Genomic DNA, 20,924 nt, shown 5'->3' with positions numbered 1-20,924 from the left:
CTCTTAATTCAGCGAACTTATTAGCTTCTTCTTGGGCCGACCTTGTAAGTGATAGCTAAGTTGTTTTTCTTATTGATTGTGACATTTGTCGTTTTTAAGTCTTAAATTAGCCAAACAAGAGAACTTACAAAAGGCAGATACTAACACGTGAAACCATTAGAGCTCGTCAGTGTTATTTATAACAAAAATAAAAGCATGCTCATCAAAACCCCTGCTATTTTACAAGACTTTGGATTCTTGTGCAATCTCTCTCTCTCTCAATATCTAATTCTAACTTAATATGTATTATTTTTTTAATCTCTTGATGATTTCTAAATTCTGACACCTCCATTAGTTTTTGCCTGTGCCACTACGAAACACCTAGGCTTTGCAAATATATTGGAGCTTGTTCTCTAGAGGTTCTACAAAATATAATCTACACAAATGAACGTACTAGTTTCTTCCCTCGCTCTGTCTCATAAATTTCCCCCTATAGTTATAATAGTAAAGATATCAAATACAGTACTCGCACCTCTCTCATATGCTTGCTTTTTAGCTGTAATGTAGCAAAACTTCCTCACACCTATATATGGCAAAGAAAAGCAGTAGCAATTGGTTGACAATAGTGAAAAGGGCATTCAGGTCTCCAACTAAAGAGAATGAGAAAAGGAGTAGCAAAAGAAGAGATGAACATGATCAAGAAGAGGAAGAAAAAGTAACAAATATATAGGAGTATATATTATAAATGTTATCTATTTTTACCATGCAGATAACACTCTTTTATTATATGAAAAGCTAATTTGTTAATTAAAGTATTTAATTTTGGGTTGATTTGTGCAGAAAAGAGAGAAAAGAAGATGGCTTTTCAGAAAGCCAAGTAGTCATGTTCAACAATGTGAAGCAAATGCAAGAACAAATACTACTGCAATTGCACCCGTGGTTCCAGTTTTGGCTGCCGAGCATCGGCATGCAATTGCAGTGGCTGCTGCCACTGCAGCGGCGGCTGAAGCTGCTGTGGCAACAGCCCAAGCAGCGGTGGAGATTGTTCGGCTAACTAGGCCTTCCAGTTTTATCAGAGAACATTATGCCGCTATAATCATTCAAACAGCTTTTAGAGGATACTTAGTAAGTATAATGCTAGTGGCGCAATATTTTTCACAACTGCAGTCTGCTGATAAGGCTTGTTTTGATAGCAGCAACATCACTTTCATCCGAACTTGTCATTGACAACACTTCTATGATGCATCAATCACAGACCATATCAGTAATTGAAAAAAATATTGTGATCCTAAACCAATTGCATAAGAAGAAAAGTGCAAGAAACATATATACTTTTGCGGGTCATTGTTATTTCTTCATTTATCACTACAAGAAAAGTCTCTTGTAGTAGTATTTATTTCTTATATATTGTTGTCCTTAAGAGTACATATTGATTTCTTATAGGCAAGAAGAGCTCTTTGTGCGCTAAAGGGGCTAGTAAAACTTCAAGCTCTTGTAAGAGGGCACAATGTCCGAAAGCAAGCCAAGTTAACACTACAATGCATGCAAGCTTTGGTTCGAGCGCAAGATCGGGTGCGTGCTGATCAACGTGCAAGGCTTTCACATGAAGGGGGAAGAAGGTCCATGTTTGCCGAAACCAACAGCTTATGGGAGTCTAAATATCTTCATGACATCCGGGACAGGAAGTCCACGGTAATTAAGCTCTCTTCTCAAATCCTTCTAAGTACACCATATTTTTCTTAAATGGGTGCTATAACTTGCTATTGTATCACAGTCCAAAGATACATGTTGTGATGTGGATGATTGGGATGACCGCCCGCATACAAGTGAGGAGATTGAAGCCATGTTGTTGAGTAGAAAAGAAGCTGCTTTGAAACGTGAAAAGGCTCTTGCTTATGCTTTCTCTCACAAGGTATGTTCTTTCTTACCATTTGTTTTGGGACAAAACTTAGGTACAGTTTTCATACCTTAGATTTCCCATTCATATGATTAAAGTGGCCCATGAGCCACATGGTTGTTAAAATAAGTATCAATTTCATTACAAAAACCTTACAAATTTACACAATGATATATATGATTTGTGTCATTTCAACAAAATAATAAATAAATGCCTTAATTATTTTTGTGTGGCTGGTGACATACTTAACATCACTAAGTTGAATTTAATTGTACTTGAGGGAAAATATCACATTTTGTACCCGTTTGGATACAGCTTTTCCAATGTTTGTGTCTGCATTTGCGTTTGCGTTTTTTTTTTTTTTTTTGAAGCACATTTCTGACTTTCTGTGGCTGTGGTAATTTTTCAATGGGTCCTGTGCACTATTCACGAGACTCACAAACCTCTTTTTTCAACACAGCTTTCATTAAAAATGGGTCTTACGGCACTATTTATATATTTAAAAATTATTTTGCTATAGTGTTTTCAGTTTTTAGCAAAATAAACGGTATCCAAACAGACCTTTTATATTGCATTGGTTAGCTACATAATTTTATTTAGGGTAAATAACAAATTACACCCCTAAAATTTGGGAGTGATTGGATTTTACACCCTAAAGTTTTAAAATTTAGATTTTACTTGATGTTTGAGTGTATTTGGATTTTAAACTTTAACGATTCAAAATTTAGATTTTAGTTCCTATATTTTAGAGATATTTGGATTTTACCATCTTAAGTTTAAGGGTGTTTGGATTTTACCCCCTAAAATTTCATAATTCTGGAGTGTAAAATCCAGACACTAACAAACTTTAGGAGGTAAAATCTAACTTCTGAAATTTCAAAGTATAAAATTCAATCACTTTCAAACTTTACATGTGCAATTTGCAATTTACCATTATATTTAGTTGGGAACATAACGTATAACACCTAATAATTTTGCTGTTTCTTTGTTTCTTTATTTTTGTGTTTGTGTGGAAGTTGGAACTTAATCTCTTCCATGTCTTCTATTGCATATCAAGATATGGGGATCTCGTAGGAGCCGGAACATATCTGCAGGAGATGAAAAAGAGCTTGAAGAAAGAACAAAATGGCTAGAAAGGTGGATGGCCACAAAGCAACAGAACAACGACAGAGTTTCAACTGATAAAAGAGACCCTATAAAGACAGTAGAAATTGACACTTCTATGCCACACTCTTATTCTGGTCCAATACTTCAAAGACCACAAGAGCTAAACCATCGCCAAAAACCATCTACTCCACGTTTTGTAGCTTCTCCACTCCATAAAGCACACCACAACTTTACTTTCACACCCTCACCTTGTAAACACAAACCCCTGCAAGTGCGTTCAGCAAGCCCTCGATGCCTAAAAGAAGAGAAATGTTACTCAGCAGCTCATACACCAAACTTAGGCTCCATTTACTTCTACAGCAGTGGTGGCATGCGTGCTGCAATGCCAAACTATATGGCTGCCACTGAGTCTGCAAAGGCTCGAGCTCGATCATCACAAAGTACACCAAGACATAGGCCCTCAACACCCGAGAGAGAGATAGTTTGTTCGGCAAAGAAGCGCTTATCATACCCAGTTCATGAGGTTCGTAGCAGTGTTGGCACTGAGTGCAGTAATCTTAGCCAGAACTTGAGAAGCCCCAGCTTTAATGGGTATTATTATTATGGAATGGAGCAACAGACAAACTTGTCTGCTTGTTATAATACGAGTGAGAGCCTTGGGGGACAAATTTCTCCATGTTCAACAACTGATCTAAGGTGGTTGAATTCATGAAGTGACATAATTGTGAAGGTGATGATGAAGATGGTTATTAATTATTATCAATTGTCTTATTTGAAATTGAGAAGGAATTGTTTTAATGGAAGCAATGGTTAATTCTATAAATTGAGTCCACCTTGAGTAGATTTTCTTAAACAGATATTCTAAATTGGTTGAAAGGTGCAATGAATAATTTCACATTCACTAAAGTTGAGCACATCCATATGAATAGGATTTGCAATAATTGAATGAGTTCTGGATCGATCACAAATTAATTTTGTACCACAACTTTTGTTATAAATCATGAATTACCTATTACTTTCATAGCTAACCACATTGAAGTTGTGGCAAAAAAAATTAACAGTCCTTTTCCAATATAACCAATTTTACCAGGGACCAATATGACCAATTTTACCAATGGGGTGAGTTAACTAGGAATAGGGACAAAATGCGAATATGAATGCATAAGTAGATCAATACAGTAGTCTAGCGGTAACAAATTCAAAGTTCCTTCTTTTGAATCAACTTGATTTGCCCCGAACCTCTCACAATGTCCTAAAATCATGTATTTACTATTTAATGTTCAATGCAATGTGGATGATGTTGGGTTTGTGGTACATTTTTTACTAACCTAAGGAATTAACAACCCAATCAACATAATGAAAAAATCAATCTAATTTGGACAAAATTTAGGTATGATTTTTTAAGCGGTGTGCCTTAGTTTTCCCAATTAATTAATCCAATCATACATTTCCAATTAAATCCAATCATACATGTGGTTGTATTGGCTAATGCAGTACAAAATATATTATCTTCCTCAAAGAATAATTATATCAATTATGTGACTAATTGGTCAAAGTAACCATATGACCCACATCATTCAATTTAAATGGGAAATCTAAGGTACAACATCTAAGAAATTGTACTTAAATTTTGTTCATCCAACTCATAAATCATTGGATTGAGGCAATTTTATCTTGCCTATAAAAAATTGGGTTTATAATTAACTATTATAAGTTCATTATTAAATAAATATTTACAATTTACGCCCTTAACCTTACTATTCTAACGGTCATTAAAGCTTAAGTCTAAAAATACTAAAATAAATCAAACTAATAAATTTAAACTAAGTTATAAACTCCTAAAAATAAATCAAAATAATATATCATATTGAGAGAAAATCCAACTAGAATCTAAATTAGAAGTCCAATTTTGTGTCATGTGTCACATCCAATTTTCTTAATTTTGATGTAACTATTTACTATACTACAAAAATTGAGGAATCCAATCTAATTTTCTTAATTTTTTTGTGCTAAATGAGTTATAAAGTGAGACAACCATAGAGTTAATATTAATAACTTAAAAATAAAAATTACCATCATTGATTCATTTTTCTTATATTATTATTGTAGGTGAGGAATTTGTTCCCCCCACATCTGATTGTATCCTACCGCGGTGCCTGGCGCGCTGCGGTTTTGTCCTCGTCCCCGAGTGCAGGCACGAGCAAGCAAGCGCCTAGCTTGGACTTGTACTCGTCGAGTCCCACATCGGTTAGAGAGAGCGCCCCACTACCCTTTATAATGCTTCAGGAGCTTGGGTAGTGTACCACTACTCACGCGTGAGTAGTGGTACACTACCCAAGCTCCTGACAGGAGCTTGGGTAGTGTACCACTACTCACGCGTGAGTAGTGGTACACTACCCAAGCTCCTGAAGCATTATAAAGGGTAGTGGGGCGCTCTCTCTAACCGATGTGGGACTCGACGAGTACAAGTCCAAGCTAGGCGCTTGCTTGCTCGTGCCTGCACTCGGGGACGAGGACAAAACCGCACCGAGCCAGGCACCGCGGTAGGATACAATCAGATGTGGGGGGAACAAATTCCTCACCTACAATTATCATTAGTATTATACAAATAGTGGATGAAAAAAATTAAGATTGAGAACCTTGTAGATAACAATAAAAATAAATTTTTTTTTTCATTTATTTCAAATAAACTTATATTTATTTTATAGTAGGTATTTTATATTTTCAAATAAAAAAATTATATATATTATTTATAAACTTGGTAAAACTTCAATACTAATTCAGTTATAATTATTTGTAAATGTATTACAAGTTATATATTTATTAAATTATTAATAATATTGGGTTGAGTAATTGGAGTTATTAGAAGCCCATCGAAACCTAATCCAACCCAACCTCTACCCAGAAAAAATAAAATAAAAAATAAAAACAATCCAACAACCCATGATAACAAGGCAAAGTCAGGCATTGGGCTGGGCCGGGCCGGGTTGAATGCACACCGAAAAAATGGGAGCTGAGAAAAAAGAAAAAACGTAGCAAAAGAAACGTTCTGATACTTTCTCCACTCTTCTCTGTCTCTTTCTCGGCTGTTTTTGGTTGGGTTGAATCAGTGGTTACTGGGTTTAAGTGGTGGGTTGTTTCGGTGGTTGCTGGGTTCGGTGTTGGCTGGGTTTCGGTTACGGTATTGAATCGGTGGTGGTCGTTTGGGTTGTAAGAGAGAAAAGTAGTAGAGAAGGGGAAAGAAGTTTTAAAAAGAGAGAACCATTGAAGCTCAAACCAAACCAAAGAGCAAAAAGCAACTGTACTGAGTCTCTCAATCGAGTTTCCGAGTCATGGACGAGACAATCCTTACCTCTGATAAACCATCCAACTCGTCTCCACTCAACCCTCCTTCTCGGTCCATTTGCCATGTGTATGTTCCTCCCCAAACCCTCTTTTCTTTTTTCTTTTTTACATTTTTCTTTAAACGTGTTTTTGCCCATCAAATTTGTTTATTGCATTTAGAATGTTGGTTATTGTTTCATAGTAAAGCAAACTATGATTTTTATTTATTGCAATAAGTGTGTGTCTCTGTTACAATAAGGTTTTTTATTTTTATTTTTTTATTATTAATAGCTTATTTATGTTTTTTTTTGTTTTGTTTTGAGATAGTTGTCAGAAGCAATTTTCACAATATACATGCCCTCGATGCAATTCACGATACTGTTCCCTCCAATGCTATAAGGTAAGTGCAATTTTAATGTAGTTGTCATTTGATTTTCTTTTAATGTTGTTCTTTTAAAAGTGTTCCCTGTTCTTTTGTAAGCACATGTTACATTTTTGAAAAGGCAAGGAGGGTATCAAGTATGCTTAGCTTTGAGTTAAGAAAGGATTTTGATGCTATTGATCACTTTGAATGCAGCGCAACAAGTGTGTTCTAGTTTCTTATCCTAGATTAATAAGGTTTTTTTTTTTTTTTTTATTAATAGCTTATTTATGTTTTTTTGTTTTGTTTTGAGATAGTTGTCAGAAGCAATTTTCACAATATACATGCCCTCGATGCAATTCACGATACTGTTCCCTCCAATGCTATAAGGTAAGTGCAATTTTAATGTAGTTGTCATTTGATTTTCTTTTAATGTTGTTCTTTTAAAAGTGTTCCCTGTTCTTTTGTAAGCAAATGTTACATTTTTGAAAAGGCAAGGAGGGTATCAAGTATGCTTAGCTTTGAGTTAAGAAAGGATTTTGATGCTATTGATCACTTTGAATGCAGCGCAACAAGTGTGTTCTAGTTTCTTATCCTAGATTTGTATCATATCATTTGAAGATTCCTCAGAGATTCTTATTGTTGGTGGGTTGTTTTATTGTTTAATATTACATAATTTTTTTTGGCAGTCTCATAGTCTTCAATGTACTGAGTCCTTCATGCGAGAAAATGTAGTTGAGGAGCTTCAACAGATGCAACCTGATGATGAAACTAAACAGAAAATGCTGGACATATTGAAACGGTTCCATTCAGAAGAGGAAACTGATAGCATGGATGTGGATGGTATGTTATTGTACTTTTGTTTGCTTTGGGAATATTGGCTCTTATTAACTGTTGGAGAGAATATAACATGAAACTAATTTCAAAATTCATATATAGGTTAGGAAGCAGCCATGTTAAGGGTAAAAAAAACAAAACGATCACCAACAAATGAAGTTAAGATTTTGTAGGCACTGTTATACCAACTGCGTTTCAATGAAGGAAATAATTGTGATGATGGAAATCTGTGTATAGTAAAGCAAGATGAATGTGTCTAATCCCAAGCTCACAAATCTGTTAGCACATGCATTGCTCTATAATCAAAGTTCTTTTAAAAGAAAAAAAAAATCATTGGATGAGATCATGAGAGCACAGCTGGAATCTAAAGTTGATGATCATTTGAATTTTATTTTTTGGTGGTGGTCCTGGCTAGTGCCACTTCACATATTTGAGGCATGTTTACTGCCAAAAAATCTGAACCGTGTGTGCTCTAGAAGTCCTAAAAAAGTTGTAGAATTAGAAGCTGTAAGTAATAACATTTCTATTGAATTATTGAGAATGATGCTTCTAAAATTGATAATATGCTATTTAATATCTGAGATGATGCTTTATAGGAGTGCCATTTTATGTAATGCTTTCTGGTTGAATTTTCAGAAAAATGATTTTAGTATTTGAAAATGCTGTAGATCAACTAGCTCTTATAATAGTTTCATAAAAGAACTATTTGAAATAATGCTTTCAGCAGGATTATAGAAGGTGCTATAGGGCCTTTGACGAACTAGTGAAAGTAGTGGTTTTGTCATTTTTGAAAGGAGTTGGGTCTGCAAAAGCTTCTCTGTTCATACAGGTTGGTTATGCCTGTGTTTTTGAAACTTTATTCTTAGTGATCAAACCAAGACAACCATTCAACAAAGTGATCCTAACAGATGGTATACCAGTGCTGTGATGTATTCAGTGGTGATCTAGCTTCATGATATGGTTATTACAGATTATATCAGATTTAAATTAGATACAGTGCTGACCAACATTAATCAGGTTGAGTAAAGAATTGCATGTAGTAGTTTATGTCATCCTTAGTGAAAATAGAAATTTCTGACATAAAAATATTTGCTGCCCAGTATATAAGCCGTTGCTTCTGCTACACAGGTAAATTTTCTTTTAGGTTCGTATATGCTTTAGAGTTTCAAGTAAAACTAAAGAAATTGCCACCTTTTGGTTCTTGTTTTATTAACTTTGTGACATGTTAAGCTGATTGACTGATTGTTTAAAAAGGCTCTGACTGAGTTTTGCTCTTATATTTGGCAGATTCCACTCTGACTGAGGAGACCATACAAAAGATTTTGTCTGGTACAGTTATAATTCTAGATGCTAGCTTTTCATTTCTTTTCTATCTTTTTACTTTTTCTGCATTGCCAAATAAAGCAAGATCTCTGCACTCCTTTGGTTGTAGTTGGATTTTTTTTTTTTTTTTTTCTTTGTTCTCGGGATTTTATGCTGTTGCCTAAAACTTCTTAGAATTTATTTGATTTTCCCCTGCAGGAGATCAAATAAATTTTGATGATTTATCTGCAGAAGAGAAAAAAAGATTCCAAAGAGCGATTGCATCTGGGGAACTGAGTAAGATGATTGAGCCATGGGAACCATGGTGGTTGAGGCCTTCTGCCCGAAGAATATCTCTCAGCAAGGAAGGAACTCAACTTGTCCAACCACTTGCGGAACATGAAGCATCAGTATCACTGCAAGATGATGATCTAGAAAGTTACCAATCGAGTGAGATTCCTCATGGCCCCGAAAGCCCACTACCTCCAGTTAGTAAGCTTAGTTCTGCAGAGCCATCACCACTATTAGCTGTTCACTTGGTGGACATTTTATATAGCTACTGTTTTACACTTCGCCTCTACAATGGAGATTGGCAATCAGATGCCATAGGATCAGCCCTGGTGGTGTTAAGCGTGTCCTCTGTCTTGGGTCAAGGTGGGCAGCCAGAAACAGTGTTGGAAGCTTTGTCTTATTGCTTAGAGCAAATTTGCTCTCCAGCTTACAGACACATGGGTGGCTTGCAATTTGGATTGGGTCTCATTGATGATGTAATAAGCCTACTTTCTTTAGGAAGTTCTGCTTTAGTGTGCTTGCTTTCTGATATGCGTAGGTTGATTCAAGCTGGGGAGAGGGAACTGAAGTCAGAGAAACAAAAAAAGTTGAGAAGGGTAGAACTTAGGAGTAAGCTCAAGTTTGCTGAGAGGAAGATTTATTTCATCATGTGTTGGGTTTATGAGCAGCCAAGTGAAGCTTGGTCTTCCCTAGCAACCATTGTAGGGGCAGAGAAAAGTTCAGTCATGAATTATGGAGGCAATAAGCAATCTGTCAAAATGAACAATACGTCAGAAACCAAAGGCAAGGTTTTGATTGAAGAGATTGAATGAATTACCATTCTCATATACTTTTTTATTTTCTTGAGGAAGAGGGAAGAGTGGTGCTATTCAATGATGTTACTGTAAAATGCTTTTGTATATTTAGCTTTTGTAGACCAGGCAATAACATCAACAATGTATTCGGGCATGACCAAACAAGGTTAGTTGAGACTTTTGAGACAAATGCTTATAGACAAACAAGAGAGAATTTTTATGCTCTCTTGTGGCTTTAGCTCAATGAAAATTTTGCAATGCCGACAGTATTCTGAAGTTTCTGCTTTGTCACGCCTCGTTAATCTTCTTATGTTCTTCCTCCTCCCTTCTTATCATGTTTATTTATTTATTAAAGTGAGATGCAGATGTGAAGATGATGAACTTTATACAATGTCATTTGTTTCTTAAAAATGCTTGACATTAGAGTAAAAGTCTTTGCACCTTATGAGATACCGATAATTGTAATGCTAATTTAAATTCTTGAAAATCTAATCGAAAAGGTACTTTTAACTTAACAAATCTCACATGGGATATGGATTGTAGGGTCCAAGAAGAAGTGCTTACTATTCAGATGGATAATTGTCCACAAGAGGTTCTTTAAGAGAGAAAACTTGTCATTTCTTTTCCATTACAGAAAATCTAGTATAAAAGGAATCCTTTTAAAGATAATACTAACGTGATATCAGGAAATTCCTTCAAACCAAAATAAATCATATTCAATAATGTAAATGAAAGAAAGTGAATAGATACATTGTATGCTGTTATTTTATGTTGTAAATCATGCTTCCGTGACCTAAATAGTGGTTGCTCATGATAGTGGATGTTACTAGAGTAGAGTCTTGAATGGTGGATGTTACTAGAGTAGAGTCTTGAATGGCCTAGAGAGGAAACAGATATAAGCAAATCCATAATTTACTACCAACTTCTTTATGTTGAGAATGTGACATAGTTGTCAATGAAGCAGCTCATTTTTCTACTCAAATCTCTCATCCCAAAATATTATCAAAGTGGACTGAAATAGACCAAATGAACTGAACTAGATTGAAATGAACTGAAGTTGACAAAAATAAACTGAATAGAACGAAATGGACTAAAATATTACGCTAATCAAGAGCGTAGTAATAACAAATGTTACGCTATAACTTTTAGGTAAAAATTCAGACTGAATGGACACAGAGAGATAAAGTCCCAGAGAGGGAAAAGAAGTAGCAGATTATTTAGTTATTTACACCACCTAGAAAGACTCTTCTTTATTGATCAGCCTAGAAAAGGCTTTCAGTAACGCCCTTAAAATATAAGCTTATTTCACCACAAGGGAACTAAGTGTTGTCATGGCCATAATCAAGGATATTAAACTCAAATCCTTTGACAATACCTTGGATCCCAATCACTGGTACAATGAAGAAAAATTAGACTTGAAAGAGGTATTATTAACATTTTATAACTCATCAGAGGCAACAAAACTGAAGTATCCCATGTTTCTGATTAGGTGAGATTGAGAGAGGCAAAGGAGCAAACGGGAACTGAATTAAGGGGATATGAACCCCAAAAGTAAGGCTGCTTTTCCACGGAAAAGATGCCACGGTGTGATGACTGGCATCATAGCTTTCATTATGAGTGGTTATGTATCTGTCTTAAGTTCATGGCTTTTGATCATATGCCTTTGCTTTTCTTGCTTTACGATGCATTATTACATTGTTAAATAATCATAGCCAAAGACTGAATAATGTTCCTTTTTAAGCTGGAGCATCAACTGATGATCACTTAAATAATACTAGTTCATGCTTCTTGCCCTCAAGCAATTGACTTGAATTCCCTCCACACACACACAAAAAGACTGGATTTTATATACATAATCATACCTTTTTTTTTATAATCAGAAACAAGTGCCGCAACAGAGAGGGTGCCTTAATATGAAAATTATGGAATTAATTTGATAATGAACATGATTAATGTTACTTTAACAATATAATAAATAAATATCTGAATTTTATTATTATTATAATAATTATTATTATTTTTTTGTGATTGATGATACATTAATTAGTAAGATTTAGTAAAATTTGTAATATTTCTAGCATCATTTTAAAAATTATATTATAAGTGCAAATATATTGTTGGGTATGTACACCTCACATGTGAGGAAAGTCCTACATTGAATAATAATTACAAGAACAAGTAATTAATAATTTAATATAAAATACTTAAGTCTAACCTCAAAAGCTTAAGCAAAAACTTTGGGTAATTAAGTTTAGTTGCCTCTAATCATATATAATGCAATAAAATGTGTTTCTATACAATGTTACATAGAAAACTCAATCCACCCTATTTCATTTCCTCCCCCTTTTCACTCCAACCAAATAATGAAAAATTACATTTTTTTTTCTTTCTTTTTCCTTCCCCTATTTTCCATACTTTCTCTTTTCACCCCAATTAAACATAGCGTAAAACCAACACAAGGAAACAACATGTCACTAAAAAGAATATGTGCAACTGTGTTCTATACAATGTTGACATTGACACATCTTGAAATTGTGTCATTTTCTGGCTGGAGATAATGTTAGTAAAGGATGTTGTTTTCTTTTTCTACCTAAAAAAAGAGGATATTGTTTTCTTGGTAGAAACAAGTTACACAAATCATTAGAAAAAGAATCAAGATTGGTTTTTTTTTTTTTTTAATCAAAAAACAAAATAAGACATACATCATATCACGGAGTAGCATAGGCTTAATGTCCTCAAAAATAGCTTCAAGACGAGCTTGAACTCGTGAATAAGTTTGAGCTTATTCGACAAGAAAATGAATTAAACTTAAACATGTAATCTAGATTGGTAATAAGCTTGAGCTTGGCTCGTACTCAAAACTGAAACGAGCAATTTTGAAGTTTTAATACTCAACTTGTTTGTAGCTACTCATGAGCCATAAGCAATTTTATTCTTGATTTCTTTTCAATAATTTATTTGTTTTTGAGTGATGTTAGGGGTTCTAGAAAATTTTAAAAATAATAAAGTTAGTATCAATTGTCTTATAAGAGAACTACAAATTAACATATTAAATAATGTGATTGGTGTCATTTTAACAATATAATAAATAAATGTTTGAATTATTTATTTGTGTGTGTATGTGTGTGCGTGTGTGTGTGTTTGGGTGCACAGAATAAGTGAGGATGAGGGGATTTAAACCTAGATGTTCACCATAAAAAAAAACTAGACAATGTCGTCGAGTTAAAAGGGCTCTTGATGCCAAGAGTTTTGTAATCGAATTGCTTGGCACCTTGTGGTGTTTACAATAAAGATATTCAAGTCTTTCTTTTCCTCAACTATTGAATTATCAACAAAAAAAAAAAAAAAAAAATTAGGAGTCTTGACAATGGCCTCACTATTATAAATAAATTTTTTTAAAAAATTATTAGTGGCACTCATCACATTTATTGTGATTTTGTTTTTACAATAAAATCATAAGAAAGACATTTTCCTTCTTAGAGATTTCAGCGCTTCTATCAAGATTGTTTAGTTACACCTTGTTGAGACTTGTCAAGGGCCACCGCCCCTTGCAGTAAAGGTCAAGCATGCACATCAGTACATGTGCAGGTGTCTTCAGAATTCAATAAATGAGCATATTTAACAGATCTTGCAATAACACTTGCTCAGATCAGAAGCAATACTTTACTGTATTCAATATTCACAAAAATTCAAACAAAATACTTCTATTCTTACATAACCACACTTTCAACTGATAGAAAATCAAAACATATTTACTCCAATCTTATGACTGTTCAAACCAATAAATTTGGGGTACTGGGTTGTGGCCCTATTGCAAAAACATATCAAACTAACAATAATAAGAATTACACAAGAAGATCAAACAAAATTAATCAAGATGCAGAGGTGGGAACAAAAGACCTTCATATCTTCAATTCATAATAAGATTGTTGGATTGGATTGGGATTCCTTTGTTTGAGTAAAATCCTTAGCTGAGCCTTTTGACACTCCAAAGAATAAGTGAGGATGAGGGGATTTAAACCTAGATGTTCACCATAAAAAAAAACTAGACAATGTCGTCGAGTTAAAAGGGCTCTTGATGCCAAGAGTTTTGTAATCGAATTGCTTGGCACCTTGTGGTGTTTACAATAAAGATATTCAAGTCTTTTTTTCCTCAACTATTGAATTATCAAAAAAAAAAAAAAAAAAATAGGAGTCTTGACAATGGCCTCACTATTATAAATAATTTTTTTAAAAAAAATTATTAGTGGCACTCATCACATTTATTGTGATTTTGTTTTTACAATAAAATCATAAGAAAGACATTTTCCTTCTTAGAGATTTCAGCGCTTCTATCAAGATTGTTTAGTTACACCTTGTTGAGACTTGTCAAGGGCCACCGCCCCTTGCAGTAAAGGTCAAGCATGCACATCAGTACATGTGCAGGTGTCTTCAGAATTCAATAAATGAGCATATTTAACAGATCTTGCAATAACACTTGCTCAGATCAGAAGCAATACTTTACTGTATTCAATATTCACAAACATTCAAACAAAATACTTCTATTCTTACATAACCACACTTTCAACTGATAGAAAATCAAAACATATTTACTCCAATCTTATGACTGTTCAAACCAATAAATTTGGGGTACTGGGTTGTGGCCCTATTGCAAAAACATATCAAACTAACAATAATAAGAATTACACAAGAAGATCAAACAAAATTAATCAAGATGCAGAGGTGGGAACAAAAGACCTTCATATCTTCAATTCATAATAAGATTGTTGGATTGGATTGGGATTCCTTTGTTTGAGTAAAATCCTTAGCTGAGCCTTTTGACACTCCAGCTTTGTGCCCCAATGCCGACTTTTGGATCCAATTGCTCTAACAACTCGTGGAAATTCAACAAACCCTTTGATCCCTCTCTTTATATGAGGATTCTCTGGTTCTGGAGAAGCTTTTCTCTGAACTGTCATGAATGAAACACCACCACCATTATTGTTCCAAACTTTCTCACCCAAGACCAGCCTTGTAGATTCTCTTGTATCAACACCATTATTGTCAGAATAAGCTGATTTCTCGTCAAAACCCAATCTTGCTGACTCCCTTGAATCAACACCACTACTATAGTCATTGCGAGCCGATTTCTCATTCAATATTAGGTGTTTAAATTTCCTTGAAAAAGAAGCCACATCATTCGAAGCAGTGGTGGAAGTTCCTAGTGGATTATCAGCTTCTTGATTCTTTTCCTTTAACTTGGAAGGTGAACTCTCAATTTGCATCCTTGTAGAGTCTTCCAATTCTGACAGCTTCTCTTCAAAGAGAATCTTTGCCTCTGTAAGTTTCATTTGAACTCTTTCTTCCCTCAACACCTCAGCCATCCTTAGCATCTTTCTCTCTTCTTCCATGTCTCTCTTCATCCTATTGATCTCAGCTTTATCTGATGAAATTTCTTTTGCAAGCTCTTCACAGACCCTCCCTATTGCCTCTCTTCCTCTTCTCTCCTCAGCAAGCTCTTTAGCCAGCCTCTTATTCATTGACTCTGCCTTCTTTCGTGCCTTACGTTCATATTCAAGCTCAGCCTTCAGTTCCATGATCTGGGCTCGAGCAAATTCAAGCTCAGACTCCATGATGGGCCTGAATAAGGTTAAATCCCAGAATGAGGCAGCAATCTTGCGTGTAGAGCAAGGAAGGTGTAGGTGATGAGGGTGCTTGTTTCTATGACATTGTTGTTGTTGATTATGTTGATGATGCTGAGAATAATAAAAAGGATTTTCATAAAGTTTCCAGCTGGGGCAAGTGGAGGTGGTGATGGGTTCAGAAGAAATGGATTCATTTCTGGGATTTTCTGGGCTACTGATCATCATCATCACCATCATCTCCTCCATGTCCTTCTTCTTCTTTCTATATGTGTTGTTCTTTTCTTTATAGCCTTTTGCTTTCTCCTTTGCTGCTTCCTTTTTTTTTTTTTTTCTTTTCCTTTTTCTAATGGGGATTTTCCCTCTCACGAAAGCAATTGGGGTAGGCCCATTTGATCCTGGAACTTGCTTTCAGGTTGTGTATTGCAAAAGGAAAAAGTTACATCACATGCACCTCATCCTTATTAATACCAACTGCGGTGGGGGTGGCCTTTATTTCTTAATGCATGTCTCTTGTTTTATTTACACAATAAATATAGGGAGACTGCAATTTTCGTAAGTGTTTGATATGGTTTATAGTGATTTGTGCATAATTAAAGTAATGTAAGTGATAGGCCAAGATAAAAAAGAAAAAGAAAAAAAATGTATGATGAAAAATGTTTTCCTAACATTAGTTTTTATTTACCCCTCCACACCGGCCACTTTCACAGTTTCACAGTGATTTACCTAGATTGATTAATGCAAGGGAGGCCCCAATATGCCAGCCAATACCTTGACTATTTGGTCAAAACAATTTGAGGAAATCCAACAGGAACATATAGATGAACTACTCCTCTGTCAAATCATATCAACAATTTAGAAAAGTTTTAGTCTACATGAAAAAGAAAAATTGTAAACCGATGTGGTTGGAGACTTGCATTCATTAATCATATAAATTTCGAACTCACTGCATTGCAATCAACATGGTGTTGTACATAAGGAGATTTGATGAAGCAACTAAACATGCCCTGACCTTTGCATCAAGAGCTAAGCTTTTTAAGCTTAATTAAACTTGAGTTAATGTTTAATTAGTCTATCTCGTTCATCATAGTGAGATAAACTATCCATCCGAGACTATTTATTACCAAAGGGCCGTTTATGTATCTCTGATCAATCATTCATGCCTCACATGTAACCTAGTGATGCAAGTGAGCATCTTTTTCAATGTTCTTGGATTAACATCCTCTAGAGTTCTTATAACTTTACCATGAAATTCATGAAATTGTATTCATCCATTTTGATATGATTGAATTGGATTTTACCACGTCATCAACATACAACACAAAAAATTAAAGCATTTCTTCCCAAAATGGTCTTCTGTGAATAAAAAGGCTTGAGAATTCTAATTTCCAAAAGCTTAATGAGAAATTCCTTCGTTGAAAATGGATTTTAAATCACTTATATAATTGTTGTGCTGGTTTTTTTTTACTGGATTCCACCAAACAAAGACATCAAATGGGTTCTCAACTTCAATCAAATTTGGCATCCAACCCAGTGTTCCAAGCCTAGAAAATTTATGATAATGAAAAGGGTCTTGAAAAGACAACAACGCAAGGACGCTATAGGCTAACACGAGGTCCCAACAATCATCTGCTAATTCTACAGGCTCCACATGGGTGTCTCACTATTCTATTTTTCTGCCTCTTATGGTCCATACATAACATTTACTGCGATAGATAAAGCCTCTACATGGTTATGGTTGACTACAAACCAGTGGCACATGCATGAGCAAGAAACTTCGCTAGGTGTAACTGCTTAATAAGAGATGGATTGGACAGACCACAAAACTACACCATATTCCTGTATCGTGTGAAAAATACAGTGAAATATTATAGCAAATGTGGACTGTGCAAAGATTACTATCACTTCTTGCAATAATGGAGGGTAAATAAAGAATTCCATAACAAATTTTGTTGAGCAGAATGACCTAAGCTAATGCTTCAATAGGCTACATAAACAGTCTCGATTATTGTAGTAAATTGCAGGTCTTTCTTGGGTTATAGCTTTTAGGGTTTTAACAGAAAATTTCTTTACTGTTTTGTGTTTGACAAATTATAGTGAATGGTCCCTTATTCTAGATTACAAAGTATGAACAACTTTAATCCTAAAAGCTCTAAATATTAGCCTTTTAGAGTAAATTTCATTAACATACTTTGAGGTTTTGAAAAGTTTTGAACTTGGTTGACATTAGCCCAAATCTCATAATATGTTGATGAAATTTACCCTAGCTATAATGTTAGAGCTCTTTCATAGTAAGTAGTCAAGCACTCTTTTTCTTAAAGGTTCTGCTTCTGAGAGGCTCTTACTCTTTGATCTCTGCCCAAATTCTATTAGATTCCATAAAAGAGCTTGACTATCTGCATCACTTACTCGTATGATTTCCCTTAATGACATCACCATTCTATGAGGCATTCTTATAAACTTGTTAAGCAAACACCAAACTGGACATTAGTGTGTGACTGTGTGTAATAACCATTGCTCTACGAGAATTACTATATGGTCATCACTCAATTTATTCTTCACTATTAAATTAGGCTTTGGTTATAACTCAAATTTATATATATGTAAAACCTAAAATGTAGTATTTATTGTTGCTACATTTATGTTGAGTCACATCAACATAGCATTTCATTCTATTTGGTCCATTTCAGTCCATTTCAATTGTAAGAGATCTATTAGTAAATAACTAATTGAGTTAATATAATTAGTTCATCCAAATTTATTAGTACATGAAGTCATTTAAGCCTTTTTTAAACTAATATTAATAAAACAATAAGATCTTTTTAATAATGCATCTTATGAATGTTTTCATTTAATTAAATTTTTAATAGTAAAAAGAACATTTAAAACAAGATTATTTTCCAACTAAAAAACTTACAAAGTGACATAACTGATTAGTTTCACATCAACAACATAATAAATAAATTCCTAATTATTTTATAGTGATATTGTGGTTAGTATAAATTTTACCACATATAAGTTTTATAAATCTATATAATATTTAAAAATTGAAGCGTAGCATTTATTGTTACTACACTTTTTTTAAGCCACATCAAAGTAGCATTTTGGTTAACTTCGGTTTATTCAATCTATTTCGGTTCACTTCAATCCACTTAGGTCCATTTAGTTCTCTTTGGTCTATTTTTGGACTAATTGGGCCTTAAATTGATTTTTTTAGTAGGTTGCCTTTTCAATTTTTGGCTCAAAATTTTTTTTTCCTTAATTTTTGGGTTGAAAGATATGAAATTTTATTTTATTTGGAACAAACTCTTTAATTTTGGGCCATAAATTACAAATAAATAGGTATTAGAAATTAAAGATAAAGGTCTTTAAAAAGTAATAAAAATAAGAAATATTCAAAAGATTACCTTATAATTCAAGTTTTAATAATATAAACACTATACTTATATTTGGAAAGATAAACAAAAATACTACAATTCTAAACTTATATAATAATTTATATTTAATGTAACATATTACATGTGTTCAATGAAATGGGGATGTGCATTTTTTTCCCTTCTCCATTTATATGAACAATATTATAATTAAATAATTTAAATCTTTTATTAAATTGCGTTTTTCACACACACACGCACATATATAACCTAGTGATGCAAGAAAGCATCTTTCTTAATGTTCTTGGATTAACATCCTTTAGACTTCTCATAACTCTACCATTAAATTCATGAAATCATATTCATACATTTTTATATGAATGAATTGGATTTTACCATGTTATCAACATACAATACAAAAAATTAATGTATTTCTTCCCAATATTTAGGTCTTTCTATGAATAAAAAGGCTTGGGATGGGGGTTCCAATTTCCAAAAGCTTAATGAGAATTCCCTTTGTTAAAAATGGATTTTAAATCACTTATAAAATTGTCGTGCTGGTTTTTAACGAGATTCCACCAGATAAAGACATCAAATGGGTTCTCAACTTAAATCAAATTTGGCATCCAACCCAGTGTTCCAAGCCTAGAAAATTTATGATAATGAAAAGTACGTTGTGGGCTAACGACATGAGGTCCCAACAATCATCTGCTCATTCAACAGGCTCCACATGGGTCCGTACATAACATTTACTGCGATAGATAAAGCCTCTACACGGTTATGGCTGATGGTTGACTACAAGCCAGTGGCACATGACATATGACTATGAAACTTTGCTAGAGATGGATTGGACAGCCATAGTCCTGTATCCTGTGAAAAATACAGTAAATGTGGACTGTGTAAAGACTACTATCAGACTGTCAGTTCTTGCAGTAATGGTGGGCAAAATGCAAGAAAGAGATCCCCATAACAAATTTTGATGAACAGACAGAAGACCAAAGGGCCGTTTATGTATCTCTGATCAATCATTCATGCCTCACATGTAACCTAGTGATGCAAGTGAGCATCTTTTTCAATGTTCTTGGATTAACATCCTCTAGAGTTCTTATAACTTTACCATGAAATTCATGAAATTGTATTCATCCATTTTGATATGATTGAATTGGATTTTACCACGTCATCAACATACAACACAAAAAATTAAAGCATTTCTTCCCAAAATGGTCTTCTGTGAATAAAAAGGCTTGAGAATTCTAATTTCCAAAAGCTTAATGAGAAATTCCTTTGTTGAAAATGGATTTTAAATCACTTATAAAATTGTTGTGCTGGTTGTTTTTTACTGGATTCCACCAGACAAAGACATCAAATGGGTTCTCAACTTCAATCAAATTTGGCATCCAACCCAGTGTTCCAAGCCTAGAAAATTTATGATAATGAAAAGGGTCTTGAAAAGACAACAACGCAAGGACGCTATAGGCTAACACGAGGTCCCAACAATCATCTGCTAATTCTACAGGCTCCACATGGGTGTCTCACTATTCTATTTTTCTGCCTCTTATGGTCCATACATAACATTTACTGCGACAGATAAAGCCTCTACATGGTTATGGTTGACTACAAACCAGTGGCACATGCATGAGCAAGAAACTTCGCTAGGTGTAACTGCTTAATAAGAGATGGATTGGACAGACCACAAAACTACACCATATTCCTGTATCGTGTGAAAAATACAGTGAAATTGTAGCAAATGTGGACTGTGCAAAGATTACTATCACTTCTTGCAATAATGGAGGGTAAATAAAGAATTCCATAACAAATTTTGTTGAGCAGAATGACCTAAGCTAATGCTTCAATAGGCTACATAAACAGTCTCGATTATTGTAGTAAATTGCAGGTCTTTCTTGGGTTATAGCTTTTAGAGTTTTAACAGAAAATTTCTTTACTGTTTTGTGTTTGACAAATTATAGTGAATAGTCCCTTATTCTAGATTACAAAGTGTGAACAACTTTAATCCTAAAAGCTCTAAATATTAGCCTT

The 20,924-nt window shown here is 34.2% G+C and overlaps 3 protein-coding genes across 5 annotated transcripts; 2 read left to right on the top strand and 1 right to left on the bottom strand.

Moving 5' to 3' along the window:
* The first annotated feature begins 386 nt into the window (after positions 1–386).
* LOC112034125 (protein IQ-DOMAIN 17) lies at positions 387–3,712 on the top strand. The gene is made up of 5 exons (XM_024066908.2): positions 387–694; positions 820–1,104; positions 1,423–1,671; positions 1,754–1,891; positions 2,934–3,712. The coding sequence occupies exons 1-5, from the start codon at positions 569–571 to the stop codon at positions 3,693–3,695; spliced, it is 1,560 nt and encodes a 519-aa protein (XP_023922676.1). The 5' UTR covers positions 387–568; the 3' UTR covers positions 3,696–3,712.
* A 2,306-nt stretch (positions 3,713–6,018) lies between these two features.
* LOC112034136 (uncharacterized) lies at positions 6,019–10,168 on the top strand. 3 transcript variants are annotated; one of them, XM_065767265.1, is made up of 5 exons: positions 6,019–6,395; positions 6,635–6,707; positions 7,358–7,511; positions 8,793–8,834; positions 9,027–10,168. In XM_065767265.1, the coding sequence occupies exons 1-5, from the start codon at positions 6,316–6,318 to the stop codon at positions 9,908–9,910; spliced, it is 1,233 nt and encodes a 410-aa protein (XP_065623337.1). In that variant the 5' UTR covers positions 6,019–6,315; the 3' UTR covers positions 9,911–10,168. The 3 variants fall into 3 exon arrangements, with proteins under 3 accessions (XP_065623337.1, XP_065623335.1, XP_065623333.1); XM_065767263.1 differs by lacking the exons at positions 6,019–6,395; positions 6,635–6,707 and adding an exon at positions 6,982–7,058; XM_065767261.1 differs by lacking the exons at positions 6,019–6,395; positions 6,635–6,707 and adding an exon at positions 7,127–7,243.
* A 4,205-nt stretch (positions 10,169–14,373) lies between these two features.
* Positions 14,374–16,008, bottom strand: LOC111994367 (protein BRANCHLESS TRICHOME-like). Its single transcript, XM_024026238.2, is given in 2 exon segments — positions 14,374–14,672; positions 14,674–16,008. Coding segments are annotated over 2 exon segments (1,122 nt in total). The 5' UTR covers positions 15,763–16,008; the 3' UTR covers positions 14,374–14,639.
* Positions 16,009–20,924: the final 4,916 nt, after the last annotated feature.

The sequence above is a fragment of the Quercus suber genome, unplaced genomic scaffold (assembly GCF_002906115.3).
Source record: "Quercus suber isolate HL8 unplaced genomic scaffold, Cork oak 2.0 scaffold_25, whole genome shotgun sequence".
In the NCBI taxonomy this organism is placed as follows: Eukaryota; Viridiplantae; Streptophyta; class Magnoliopsida; order Fagales; family Fagaceae; genus Quercus; species Quercus suber.
Note: the sequence above shows the minus strand (reverse complement) of the source record. Positions and strands in the feature narration are given on the sequence as shown.

What these genes read in the sequence shown, in the direction of transcription:
- LOC112034125 (XM_024066908.2), top strand. Translation starts at nt 569, where the DNA reads ATGGCAAAGAAAAGCAGTAGCAATTGGTTGACAATAGTGAAAAGGGCA. An exon ending in ATCAAGAAGAGGAAGAAAAA is followed by an intron (nt 695 to 819) that starts GTAACAAATATA and finishes TGATTTGTGCAG; the next exon opens with AAAAGAGAGAAAAGAAGATG. An exon ending in CTTATGCTTTCTCTCACAAG is followed by an intron (nt 1,892 to 2,933) that starts GTATGTTCTTTC and finishes TTGCATATCAAG; the next exon opens with ATATGGGGATCTCGTAGGAG.
- LOC112034136 (XM_065767265.1), top strand. Translation starts at nt 6,316, where the DNA reads ATGGACGAGACAATCCTTACCTCTGATAAACCATCCAACTCGTCTCCA. An exon ending in GTTCCCTCCAATGCTATAAG is followed by an intron (nt 6,708 to 7,357) that starts GTAAGTGCAATT and finishes TTTTTTTGGCAG; the next exon opens with TCTCATAGTCTTCAATGTAC. An exon ending in CATACAAAAGATTTTGTCTG is followed by an intron (nt 8,835 to 9,026) that starts GTACAGTTATAA and finishes TTTCCCCTGCAG; the next exon opens with GAGATCAAATAAATTTTGAT.